Here is a 14,482-nt window from a genome sequence, read left to right on the forward strand (position 1 = left end):
TTTACACCACCTATGTGCCGCCATATAGGCTAAAGCCGCTGGACGCAATGAACGGTAACTCATTTCTCCGTGACTTTCCCATGACTTTCCCGTGACTTTTCCGGTGACTGTTGATCTCTGCCTCCCGTTTTCATGATTAGATTTCGCTCTCTTTCCAGGGCTGCAACTGTCTGGAAGAATATTACAGTTTCTTTTTTTAAGCTAAAGCCACGTAGAATGTCACAAGAAGTCAGTGTACATCCCATGGCCCAAGGTGGGTTTGACAAGCGCGACACGTCTCAAATTTATGAGCGGTGCAGACCGAGCTATTCAAGAGAGGTTGTACACTTCCTTCTCGATAAACTTGGCATTGCACCTTTTGCTGCTTCATCAAATCAGCCATTGCGAATCTTAGAGCTTGGAGCAGGAACAGGAAAGTTCACCGGTGCCTTACAAGATGTGCTTCGTGACAGCAAAGTGCAAATCATAGCGAGCGAACCGTTGATTTCTATGAGAGAGGAGTTTGGGAAGAAACATCCGGACATATCTCTTAAGGACTTTCCAGCCGAAAACATCGGTAGGAAATAGATAAGTTAACGTGTTTGCTTTCTTTGGTTTTTCTTAATGTTTATTTCCAAGACATTTGCAAAATGCTTCGATGTCGATACCATTTATATGTAGCATGTAGCTGGGGCGGACATAGGGCTTGCCACAAGTTGCTCGACAACTTTTTTGCAACTTTTCGTATTTCGAGCAACTTTTTTTTGTTTCGAGCAAGTTTTTCCATTCTGAGCAATTTCTAGTTTTCTAGATATCGGAGCAGCTTTTAGTGCTTTAATTGGACATGCTTCCATATTTTACAATGTTTCAGTAGACAATTTGTGAATTTCTTTAATTTTTTTAAAATTTCTTTAAAATTGTTGGAAAGAATTTTTTTAAATTTTTTTTTATATTTTTTAACATTTTTTAAAAACTTTTTTAAAAAGTTTTAAAAAATTTTGATATTGATGCGCAGTATTTACTCATACATATTGTGAGCAAATTTATTTAGCGACGCTGGTTACAATGCAAAATTGTACAAAAATGCTTAGAAATGTTACTTTTGTTGTACAGATTGCATATTTTTGCATCAGACCAAATGAAAGAAGAGAGAAACAAAAACGTTTTTGCTTTTTTTAGCAACTTTTGAGCAACTTTTGACTTTTTTTGGAGCAACTTTTGAGCAACTTTTTGGGAAATCTCGAGCAACTCGTGGCAAGCCCTAAGCGGACACATGATTTTAGAGAAGGGCGTTCAAGATAAGACAGGCAAGCAGGCGATCCCCTGTAGGGGGCATGGGGTCATCCTGCACTGGAAAAATTTTTAAAATTGAGGTCCTTGGAATTGAGACTTACAGCATTCTGAGGCCAAGTCAGCATGGCCGAGTCAACTATCAACTCATAGAAATCGAGAGCGAATCAAGGCTTGAGACTAACGGTAGCCAACTAGCCACAGACTAATAAAAAATTCCATTTTGGCTAGTGGTTTTTGTGCTTCACTAGCCATTTTGGCTAGTGAAAATGAAAATTTGTGAGCACTGGAGACCCAGAGGGAACCAATTAAAAGTTAATTTCAAATTTTTCACAAAATGAAATTGAGTCAAAGCGTGCAGAATTTAAAACATCGCCTGTAATAAATATCATTTATAATTTATTGGCCCAAACAAGAACTTTAAATTACTAAAATGCGAAATAATGTATGACTTTTTTTGTTTGTTTTTTTTTTCCCTTAGTAAAAAGCGATGAATGACAAACAAACTGCTTGCCACTAATGATAAGTCAAGCGTGAAATCATGCGGAACTCTAGGGATCATGTTTCATGCACGCAGCATTTGGAGGCCACCTACGCGTTCAAAAAATTAAAAAATTCGCAGTTGTTCGAAAATTTGAATGATGCCTATATAATATTGATGCCTATTTTTGCAACTTGTAAATAAAGTTAAGATGGAATGAATTGTTGTGTTCATGAGAAATCGTGAATCTGCATTTTGAAAGAAAGGAATGTTTTTTGGCGGCGAGTTGCGAAGTTCTGTGGGAATTTCTCACAAAAGCAAAAACTTCAGTTGTCATTGTTGAGCGACGCCTATAATTATAACATCGATGCCTATGTTTGCAAATGTCTGCATCTGGTTAGTGAAAAATTTGTTTTGGCTAGTGAATCAAACCTGTCACTAGCCACTGGGTTAACAAGCTGAAAAGTTAGTCTTGAGCCCTGCAAATAATATCATTGTTTTAGTAGAATTTTTACTTAAATTTTCTTCATCAAACCATTTCCAATTGTTTTCGTATATCGTATTTAACTTAACGCTGTAGAAAAATCGCGCGGACTGAATTGTCGTTTGGAGTTTCCTGTTGTGTACGTGCTCATCAGTTTCTTCAACATTTTCTCGTTTTTTTTTTAAGTTACAAAACCGTGAATGCCCTTCAGTTTAGTCTTCTTAGGAATTTAGTTATCCATTTGTATTTAAATGTTCTTCTCTAACTTTGCAAAAATGAGAAAATGTTGTATTTTACAGATGACCTCCAGCCACTGCACTCTAATAAACAATTAGATTATGAGCTTGAGATTTCTATCACGCATAGAAGTTGAGAGCAAATAATCTAATTGTTTTAGTATAAAGCTACTAGTCATTCAAAACTTTATCTAAATCCTCTTCACAGACCCTTCGAAAACACCAAGAAGCGGCCATCATTTTGTTAACAAGGGCACACTGCTATGCTACTCACTATCTATCACAGAATAGATAGTGAGTAGCGTAGCCAATCGGAGAACAGCATTTGTAATAGAACGCTAGTAGATTTATACCAATTAACAATTAGACCTGCAGCCCGCAAGGGCTACAGGTCAATAGCCCATGAAACAAAAGATCTCAACAAAAGATCTCCAACAAAAGATCTCCAAAAGATACCCTTGGAAAACTGAGTTTTTTGCATACGTTATTTCTCAAAAACGAAGCTCAAATCAGCAAAAACAATTATGCAACAATGCTTTTCATGTCAAAACAAGTCAGTCTGCCAAAAATTAGCTCAATTCTGCAAAAAATAAAAATCGGCCCAAAATGCTATATACACCCTTTTTGCACGAAAGCCTTCAATTGTTTTAGTATCACCCAACTAGTCCAACAGAAAAGGCAAAAATAAAGTTAGCAAATGCAAGTTGAAGAAATCTTTATTTAAGAATAAAAGGAAAGAAAAGCGTCACACTCGATTGTGCTAATTTTGTTACTCGAGGACTATTACTAATAGTCTGCTAGTAGCGTAGCCAATTAAAATGCAGAATTTGCATTAGTCCACTTGTTGGATGATACTAATGGCTGATAGTATGCAAGTAGCTCAGCCAATCAGATTGCAGCATTTACATTAGTATACTATTAGAATTCCACTAAAGCTGAGTATTGTGTGTGGCTTGAACCATGGTTAATTCCCCTCTTACAGAAGGTGCTAGTCTATAAGAGAAGTTAACAGGAGTTTGACTGCACTAGCATAGATCCTATTATTGAGAGTGATTGAAGGGGACAATTATTATTTACTCAGGGCATGTAGGTGAGAATGCACCACGTGATGTGGCTTTCCTGCTACCTATGGAGTAGGATCCTGTTTTGCCCAGTATAAGGCCAACATCACCAAGCATGCCTTGATGGAACCTACAGTGGAAGCAAAAGGGGAGGTAGGGGGGCCAAGTAACAGCTAGCAATGTACAGTGGAAACAGAGATGAGAAAGGCAGGCTTCCATGGCCATCAACTAGATAAGCAGAGGATAGGGAGGTATCCTGGAAGAGCCCATGTGGGATAACAGGGTTTTAAGAACCATGTCCTAGGGAAAAAAATTGGTGGCAACTTGTTCTTTCAAGATGAGTTACTTTAAAAATTTAATCTAAGTGGAATTACTGTAAGTACAATGAAAAATATTATTTGCAATAATATTATTGCAAACTTTGAAATGGATCAGTCAAATCAAACAAAACATAGCAAGGACACTAAGACCCTTATCAAAAATATGTCAGCATTAACTTTTGTGGGTGGGTAGAACAGTGTTATTACACGTACAAATATAACTTTTTTATTTTATTTTACAGATTTACCTAATTCTAGTGTGCATGCAGTGATTGCTGCTCAAAGTTTCCACTGGTTTGCCAATGACAAGTCCATTTCTGAAATTCACCGTGTACTTGTTCCAGGAGGCAAGCTTGGTCTGGTATGGAATAGGCGTGACCGCTCCCTGCCTTGGGTGAAGGAACTGGATGAGGAAATTGTCCTCCCTTTATATAAGCAATCCAATACACCAAACCAACAGTCGGGTGAATGGGAGAAAGTCTTAAGTGCATCTGGTAAATTTGGGCCCATAAATAATGATGAAAGTTTCAAAATGGAACAGACTTTTAACTTTGATGAGTTCATAAACAGAATCATGTCTATCAGTGTCGTAGCAGTGCTAAGTAAGGAAGAAAAACAAAGAACAATAGACAGGGTTAAATTAATTTTGAGCAAACATGACAAGCAGGAAAAAGGCACATTTACCATTCCTTATATTGTTCAGATTTACTGGTGCCAGAGAACATAAAAGTTACTCGCCATGAGTGGATAGATTTTCTACTAGTCTTATAAATATACTTTTTTAATTTACATACCATTTTCTCAGGCCTACATGCCCAGATAGTATCTACATGTATTGGGAAGTTGTACTCCTTTAATACTTCCTTTGCAAATGATATTATTTTTCACGACTGGATGTAATTGAACTGTTATATATCTCGTACCATTTTTCAGAATTTCCATGTTGTTGTAATTCCTCAAACAACACTACAATAATCGAAGTGGGGTTACACTAAGGCTGCAAACAGGCGGCCTGGCGTGGGCAGAAAACACATTTGGCGAGAGACCACGAGCACAAAAAAAAGAATTTGGCAAGCAAAGCAGACTGGCCAGTTCGCTTCGCCTGTGGATTTCTTTTTTTTTTCGCGCTTGTAAGGCTCGCTTAATTTTTTTCCGCCCTCGCTGGGCCTATGGGAGCTTGTTTGCAGGGTAGGTTGCACTATAGCATTTTAAAAGCACAGGAGCGTTTCAAATGGAACAAAAAACTACTTTGCTTCACTAAGGGACTACAAAGGCAAACACTGACAAACTAGCTGTTGCACTGCCTTGTAACAACCTTCTGAAAAACAGTTTCAGCTATAGTGTTGCAGAGCTGTGGAACAGTTTACCTGTCAACCTGTCAAACTGCGGCAAGCACAAACTCTCACTAGTTTTATATCTGGCCGCGGCGGTTTCTTGAATAATTTGAATAATATAGTCATGAACACACATTATTCATGGAAAACAGACATTTTTCTTCATTGTTTGTATACCTCTTACTAACCGAGTTCGAGGTCCATACTGTAAGTTACGGACCGAGGTTTTTCCACCATCGATTTATGGCCCAAGCGCGAAGCGCGGGGGGCATAAATCGATGGGGAAAAAAACGAGGATCCGTAACTTACAGTAAGGACCGAGAAAACGAGGTTAGTAAGATATTTATTATATCTCTGACGGGTTCGGGAACGATTTCTATTAACACAGAACGGTATCAAATTTCTGACGCACCTCGAAAGCTAAACTAGTCAATTTGAAATTGTTAGTAGGTTTTGATACACAATTTCAGAAGTAAAAGAAAGTTTTAAACTTTTACCTGCTAAAAATGTTAAGAACACTTGGCTTGGCGATAAATCACGAAACATTTTGGCAACAAAAACAGCTTTAAATTTTATGAAAATTTTAAAAATTATGCTACTTTTTCTTTTCAGAAAAAGAAACACAAAACAAGTCCAAATTATATATTTACTGTTATTAACGCATGAGGTGTCCCTGGTGTTGTATTTGCTTTTGGTTTGCTTCAGGCTCCCATCTCTATTAATTTGAGCGGGTTCTGGCCTATCGGATGGCTGTTCTCGCGTCTGTAAGTTGCTCGAAGCCATTTTGTTACCTGTTATGCGGGAACTGGGACCGACACAGTCTCACTTCCGGTGTGCCCAGTCGTCTAGACGACAAATGACGCAGTACTGTGCTAACCTTCTCCCCAGTCCTCTCCAAGACATTGCAAAGTAGAAAATAGACTGACCCATGGACAGAACTTGAAAATAATCAATCTTACAGTCCAAGCAAGGACTCTGGTAATGTTCCCTTTCAAAAATTTTAGCAATATGCCGATTATGCTAGCAGTACTACTTTTACAAAAAGTGCAAAAATTATGTTCGTTTTTCTAACTGATGCCAAAACTTGTGCTAGCGCAATCTAAAAGTGCCTAATCCAGGCTCCAAAGTTGAACACTTCGACGGATGTTCTCAAGAGCATTGAATATCGGTTTTACCAGACAAGTCCGTTTTGCCAACCGTTTAATTTTAATTTACAACGTTAGATGAATATTACTTCCGGGTTAATTGGTGAGTAATGTGGAGCAATAAAGCTCGATTTGTAACTAATGAGAAAATAGCTTGACCGAGGGGTCAAAATAAAGGAATTTTATTGGTGAAAATCTTGAAATGTAACAACTTTTGCATGGATGGAATCACACGCATATATTTACAACGACATCGACAACTACATAGTTGCAATCGCAATATAATTGTTTTACTTCAAGTTATGTTTGTATGCTTCAGTTTCTCTTTTTGGCGCTAACAGGGGAGTGAAGGAACTGGGGCAGTTAACACGATTATTTACACCATGACATGACAAAACACGTTGGAGATAATTGATTTACAGGGACCCGTCCTGAATGAAATAAGCTCCGTCGTCACAAGTGTATGATCGTGAAGCTCTGTTTGGGGGGGGGGGGGGGGGGGGGGTTAGTCATTCCTTATCCCTAAAATTCCTGGGGCAGCTATCCCTTATCCCTAAAATTGCCGAGACTGTTATCCCCAAAATTATTTATCTTTGGAATTTGACAATAGGTGGCAATTTTAAAGTGTAAAGCCACCCGTTTCTTAATAGATAACCCAATACTGCCAATTGAGAAATCAAAGCTACTTTTCGTTATCCCTAGAACTATCTCACTTATCCCTATAATTCTTTAGTCAGTTATTCCTTATCCCTAAAATTATTTTGTCAGTTATCCCTTATCCCTAAAACCCCTAGAAGGGCCTCAATCGTGTACTATTGCTTGAGCGGTCATTTGTTAGGAAGACTTAAAGAGAGTTCTGAAACTTAAAAAATTGTGAGTAAAAATTGATGGCAACATCGTAAAAATAATAATCAAATTTTCAGCCATCTACTTTGATCTTTTTCAGAGAGTATTAAACTAGAACAAAACTGCAAATAGGTAAAAATCTTTGTCTGCTGATCCTCAAAGACACAACATACGCAAAGGAAAATACTCGTATGGCTGAACTGACTGGTGATGTTCAGTATCAGAATTATCCACAAGATTAAAGATCCTGGTAATAATTCTTCGTTGACTTTGTGGGTGGTCCTTCAACTTGCAAAGTAACTCTTCATATTTCTTCCTTCCTTCTTCCGCTTGCTTCCTCATCTCCTTGGCTTCCTCTTCCAAAGACAACAGCTTCATCACTAGAGCCACAGCGTAAGCATTCCTCTCGCCCATGGTCTCCTCGCATTCTTTTACAGTCTGAGAATTTGCGGTTTCCTGGATTGTTCCAGCATTGTTGTAGACCTCGCTCGCTTTCCTCTTGGCATTCATGGCCTCTCTCTGTGAACACTGCAAATGCTTAGAGGTCAAATCCAGATCACTACCCATTTTCCTGAGACTTTGGTTGAGCTGTTGACTCTCTTTCAACAGGTAGTCATCCCGGAGGGTTATCTCTCGCTGGGCTGTCCCAGCCCTTTTTATGTGGTTGCCATTTAAGTCCAAATCTCGTTTTGGGACAAGATCTGGAAGATAAACGTATAACAAAAATTAAAATAGGAATAAAATTATCGAGGATATGTTTATGAAAGTGAATGAAAGTTAAGGATGGAATAAAATACGAAAGACTGGTTAAAATGTCCAGTTCATTTCATCGTTTATTGAACGCGTTTTCCAAAATCTTGAAACGGCTTAATAATTTGTTTTGGAAATGTTCACCACACACGCTTGATAAGTCTGCTCTAATCTTCCTCACTATTCTTGTATGTTTGTTATTTATTAACACTTTTGGGTTTATTATTGTTATTATAATCGTGTCTATAACAAAATTCTCGATTGTGATTGGCTCTCCGTGGGCCTATTTGTCACGTAATCGGCGCGTGATCACGTGGGTATCCAATTTTAACTTTTTGTTATTGGATACATACGTGATTCGCCCGTCAATTATGCGCGCTTTAATGGCTTCCTTCGTAATGCTTCCTACAGGTTTTAAAACTTATGGAAAGCGCTAATGACTTTTTCGCTCAAAAGAAGTTCTCCAAAGACCATTTTAATTTCAAAATTTGTTAAAAATACGATTAATTAGTAATTGGACCTCGTGTCGTACAATTCAGGGAGCGATCAACCTCGTAATTTCAAATTGGCCTCGCGCTTAGCGCTCGTCCGATTTTGAAATTACTCGCGCGATTACTCCCTAAATTGTACTCCACTCGGTCCAATTACTATCACTTATTATTATTATTATTATTATTATTATTATTATTGTTGTTGTTGTTGTTGTTGTTATTATTTTTATTATTATTATTAAGGCTTCGTAGCAGCACGAAGTAAGATATAGCCTTGATGAACCACACGGTGTTTTTGAAGTTCATTATTTAATGAAGAAATACATGCCAGATAATTATTATTATTATTATTATTATTATTATTGTTATTATTATTTCGTTCTGTGATAATAAAGTTTTAGATTATTAATTAAAAATATTTTTATTGTTATTAATATTATTACTATTACTTATTATTATTATTACGTAAAGTTTTAGTGAAGAATTTGAATGAGCTCAATAAAGAATTATATTTTTATCTGAAAAAAAATTATTATTATTGTTATTATTGTTATTATTGTTATTGTTGTTGTTGTTGTTATTATTATTCAGAAACTCTGCGTTTAAGGTATAATGTGCACCTGTCCGATTTACCAAGGAAGCGTGTTTGTGGTGATAAGTATACCGTCAGCCCTGTCTTGCAAAAAGGTAGGGTTTGTAGCGCAGAGACACGATGGCGTTCGCAACCTGCTTACCTCATTTCTAGGTAAGGTTTGCAACAACGTTGAAGTCAAACCACAACTACAAACTGTCGATAATGAGCGATTCAACCTCAGAAGCGCGGTGACAAGTCCGGAGACAAGACTGGACATGAAGGCAGGGGGCTTTTGGTCTCGAGGAGTTACAGCACTTTTTGATGTCAGAGTAACGCATGTTAACTCCAAGTGTAACCAGGAAAAAGCAACATCCACAAACTTTAAGGAGCAGGAGGAGGAGAAAAAGCGGAAGTACCAACAGAGGGTGCTAGACGTTGAAATGGGATCTTTAACTCCCCGAGTTTTTGGAACCAACGGTGGGATGGGAGCCGATTGTAATTGCTCTCTCAAACGTCCAGCCGAGAAGCTCTCAGAGAAGAATGAGGAACCTTATCACATTACTATTACTTGGATAAGAACATTGCTTTCCTTTGAGGTTTTAACGTCGATACACACATGTGTGAGGGGCTCCAGGACACCTTTCCACAAAATTCCACAAGAGGATTTCATTGATGACTGCCGCTCAATTTAAACGCTAACCAAGTGAATAATGGAGTGAACTTGGGAATTAGTGTTTAAGGATCTTTTTAACATTTTTATTTTCATCAAAACTTTAGTATATGAATAGTGTTTTTTTTTTTTTTTTAAAAAAGTACTCTCAAACTCATGAATAAATCATCAATGCTTACAGAGTGTAATTATGTAGGTAGGCTATTGCAATTTTTACAGAAATTATTTTAGGGAAAAAACTTAAAGAACAACAGAATTTCTGAATTTTTTTACCATATACATGTAAGATTCGAGTTTTATGTCATCATAATAATTATCATTATTATAATTTACCTTTACTTGTGTACATAGCCACTTAATGCTTGAAAATGCTCACAGAGTATAATTATGTAGGTAGGCTATTGAAATTGTTTTACAGAAATTATTTTAGGGAAAAAACTTAAGAAACAACAGAATTTCTGAATTTTTTACCAGATACATGTAAGATTCAAGTTTGTATGAAAAAATAATTGATAAAGTTTGTTATTATTATTATCAATATTATTAATATTGTTATTATTAATAATAATAATATTATTATTATTATTATTATTATTATTATAGTACTACAATGTCATGGATTCACGTCAAAGTCTCATTTGCCCTTTTTGAGGTCTGCGCTACTATGCTTGAGAAGCTCAGGTTGTACGCAAAGAGCTCCGCTGAGCATTACAGATAATGACTTTGAAATCGATAAGGAACTAGCGAGATTTTAGGATTAGAACGTTTAATATTTTTCACATTTAGGACTAGTAGGGGCTTTGGAATCGGTAGGGATCTAGCAAGATTTTAGGATTAGAACTTTCGATATTCTTCACATTTAGGATTAGTAGGGCCTTTGAAATCGATAAGGAACTAGCAAGATTTTGGTATTATTATTACTATTATCATTATTATTATTATTATTATTATTGTTGTTGTTGTTGTTGTTGTTGTTGTTGTTGTTATTCTTATATCCCGGATTTCCGCTGATCTAAGGAATCACGATGCATAATTTTAAAACAAACTTAAGAGCAAATGTCACCGAAAACCAAGCAAAATTTGAATTTAGCGGCAGAAGTCGAAAAATCGATTTTTCTCTCTTTCGTCCACAAAAAGCCCTTAGGTAGATATGAAACGTGATATAGTTTTTTGGAGCTCGAAGCAATTTAAATTCGAGAAAATCGAGGAAAACGATTTTCGCCTCGACGGTCACCAAAGTGGCCGATCGCAAAGGCTTAAAATTAGTAATCTAAACTTGATTTGCGTCCGCGTGTAAAGAGGAACCGACACTTATCGATACTTTTTCTTGAAAGACAAAGTATTCAGCTATCCAAATCAGGTTAGAACTTGACTTGAGCGCCATTTGAGAATAAACACACAATTTTTGAAAAAATCCCTTTCAGTTAAAAGGTCGAATTCCTAATTTACGAATAAAATTCAGAGATATTTTTCGACATGTGCCATAACTCCAAATTCCTTGAAACTTCGCGTTTAGAACACTTTTTTGTTGTTGTAAAACATGTATCAAAATCAGCTTGGAAGGAAGGAAGGTGAAGAATGATCATCGCAGTTAATTTTCGAATTTTCCAATTTTCCAATGTGTGGCTTCATAGCTCAGTTGGTAGAGCATCGCACCGGTATCGCGGAGGTCACGGGTTCGAATCCCGTTGAAGCCCTGATTTTTGAGTTATTTTTTTGTAAAAAAAATACCTCTTAGTCGGCGCGTCGGGTATGTTATGGACGGGTCAATGGGTGAGTGAGTGAGTGAGTGAGTGAGTGAGAGATGTATGTATGTCACACCAATCAGATTGGATCTACTATGAACAGCCAATCAAATTTCTTGTTGTAAAGGTAAATGGTACGTGAGAAACACAAGGTATGTATAAACACAAGGACTTTGGTAATTGAAAAATAAAGAGTGACGTGTATGTTGCCGGTTTGTGATTTTTAGTCCGGTTTGGAGGGGAGTGTGACAGTTACATACGTACATTGGGTTGTTTTAGAGTGCATAATTTTCAGTGTAATGGTGGCTAGTTATGAACGAGGTGACTCATGAGTTTTGAAGCAGTTCATGAGTAGTAGGCAAATGGCAAGAGATATTTTCATTTTTAATTACAAAGGGTAACTTGATAGTTTTGTTTTTCACAAGGAGTTAATTCAATTAGAGGTCACGAATCGTCGGTTCTAGTTCTTAGGACATGTTTTAGAGGAGACGAGACTATTTAGACTTGAAGCAGTTGTAACGTTTACAATAGTAAGTGCAGGTAACGACTGTTTTGTTCTTATTGCATGCAAATATAACGAGATATTTTTATTTTTTAGTTACAATGGGTAATTTGACACTCTTGTTTTTCACAAGGTAGTAAATTCAATTAGAGCTGACGAATCGTCACCACTTGTTCCCACGAGATGTTTGCTATTTTTAGTTACAAATGGTAACTCGACACTTTTGTTTTTCAATGGGAGTAAATTCAATTAGAGCTTACAAGTTATCGGCTATTGTTCCCAGGATATTAAACAAAAAAGCTTTCATTTCTAGAGTGTTTTTACGTCTCTGCAGTAGCAGTTTAATATTTTTATTTGATGGGCATTTTATGACATTCTTTTCAGTCCGGTATTTTTAAAGGTAAAAAGTATGAAAACTGTTCAAATGTTCTTTGAAGACTGTGTGGCACCAAGTTAAAGTGCAATTTAATTAAATCAGACTTTCAACGTGTCAGAGAGGTTTTTTCTCTTTCTTTCAATTTTCGGTGAAGTAGTGTTGTTCCGTTATGTTGTGTAAAAAGGGTAAACTTAAGACTCGTATAAAATGCGAAAAGGTCTCTTAACTTGAGTATTTTTGAGCAAAATTTCCTCTTGGGGGCTGGAAGGGCTCCCGAGGGGGTACTCCCAGAAAAATTGGTTGGGGGTGTGCGGCCCGCCTCCCAAAACCCTTACCCTATTTATGACCAAAATCTGCGATATTCCTTACGCTATTTATGACCTGACCAAAAATTCAAAACCCTATTTACGACCTGACCCTGAAATCAAAACCCTGTTTCAGACCTGCGTTATAATTAGCTCGCTAGTTCAAACCAATGTTAAATTATCGTAAAGATATAAATTTTTGAAGGGCTTTTGTTGATTTTCTTTCCGATAATGATGAAAAAGTGGCTTCTTCTTAAAGCATACCCATATCAAGGCTAGAGTGCAAAAACCGTACCCTATTTATGACCAAAATGACCAAAAACAGCTAAAATCGATACCCTATTCATGACCAAAACGGCTGAAAAACCATACCATCGGGGCCTAACAGACCTATATAACCCATATAAGGGATTTCCCCCCCCCGGGGGGGAAGCGCTACGTGATCGGTGAGTGAGGAAGTTATGCATGTGCGCGTGTCAGACCAATCACAGTGTGGGTTGTATCAAAGAACGAACAAAATTGCCTGTTAGAAAATAAGATGGTATCTACATTAATCTGGAGACGTGTCAGATTACTGTAGTTTGTTCAGTCAAACATTTTATGGCTTACTATTTAGTTATCTTACCATTACCGATGTAACATCGTATGTACATCATAAACTCCCAGTTTCTTTCTTGCTGTACATCGCAACCAAAAAACTTGTCAAATCAACCAAATCATTACTGTAAACAGTTCCATGAATGCTCCTATCTCTGAGACTTATAGTTCACAAAAAATAACGCTTGCACGCCTTGCGTGCCTATGTTTTTTTTCAGGCTTCTTCTTTCCAATTGCTTAAATTGGAAAATTAACTGCGATGATCATTCTTCACTTTCATCTACAACCGCAGTTCATATATGAATTATTTCATATAAACTTCACATAAAATCAGCTTGGGTTATTCTTCGGGTGCTTTTTGATGCCCGGCTGAAAAACCATGATTTTACCTGAAAGATCACGAAAAGTAAACAATGGACTTCTGCGCGTTGGTCTGAGGGCAAGCGGGTATAGGCGTTTAAAGTCCTTGTATTATTAGTTCCTTGTACTTAACACTTTTATGTTGTTGTAAAACATCTATCAAAGTCAGCTTGGGTTATCCTTCGACTGGCTTTTAACGCGCCGCTGATATAACCGGATTTTAACGAAAACATCAGCACGAAGTAAACAATCGAATTCTTGCGTGTTTTTCTGAGGCCAAGAGAGTCTGCTGAAGTAAAGCGGTTTAACTTCTTTCATTATCATATTTTCGTTCTGCAGGTCAATATGCTTCTGTTAAAGAAAAATAAAATGATAACAGGAGTTTATTCATACATTCAAAAGTACCTTCACGGCACAAGGTATATTTCAATCTTTTTAGGTTAATTAGATCACTGACAAACGGATTATGTGTAGATTTCACAATCACGGCACCGCAATTCTAGACAATTCAACCTGTACATGTATAAATAAAGTTACAGAGTTGCATTTACTTCAGTTCAATATGGAAAAGGGGACTGCAAAGTAAATGCGAGCAAGCGCGTGTCCATTTAAAACTGGGAAGGTAGAACGGAAGGTATACTAACCTGCGCCGACAAAAACAACATTGATCGCAAGAAAGATTTCCGCTGGCAATCCTGACATAGCAGCACTTATAAGTCTTGGGATTTTTATTCTATTCTCCTCTCCTTCGTGACCTCTTCGTGGAACGGATACCATGTTGGATAGCGGCAAATTGATGTCACCCAACCTGTCTTTTCGTATCACTGCTAAGTAGGATTCGCTGACCTCTGACTTTCTTCGACAATCTCGTTCATCATTTTATGCGCCGATAATGGAAGAATAACTGACCAGAGCCCACCCGCATTGCTTAGCAAT

General features: G+C 37.2%; 1 protein-coding gene across 1 annotated transcript; it reads left to right on the forward strand.

Moving 5' to 3' along the window:
• The first annotated feature begins 115 nt into the window (after nt 1-115).
• Nucleotides 116-7,453, forward strand: LOC145491037 (uncharacterized). The gene is made up of 2 exons (XM_081470175.1): nt 116-556; nt 4,094-7,453. Exons 1-2 carry the CDS (start codon nt 133-135, stop codon nt 4,576-4,578), a joined length of 909 nt encoding a protein of 302 aa, XP_081326301.1. The 5' UTR covers nt 116-132; the 3' UTR covers nt 4,579-7,453.
• Nucleotides 7,454-14,482: the final 7,029 nt, after the last annotated feature.

Source organism: Orbicella franksi, chromosome 6 (genome assembly GCF_964199315.1).
Source record: "Orbicella franksi chromosome 6, jaOrbFran1.1, whole genome shotgun sequence".
Lineage (NCBI taxonomy): Eukaryota > Metazoa > Cnidaria > Anthozoa > Scleractinia > Merulinidae > Orbicella > Orbicella franksi.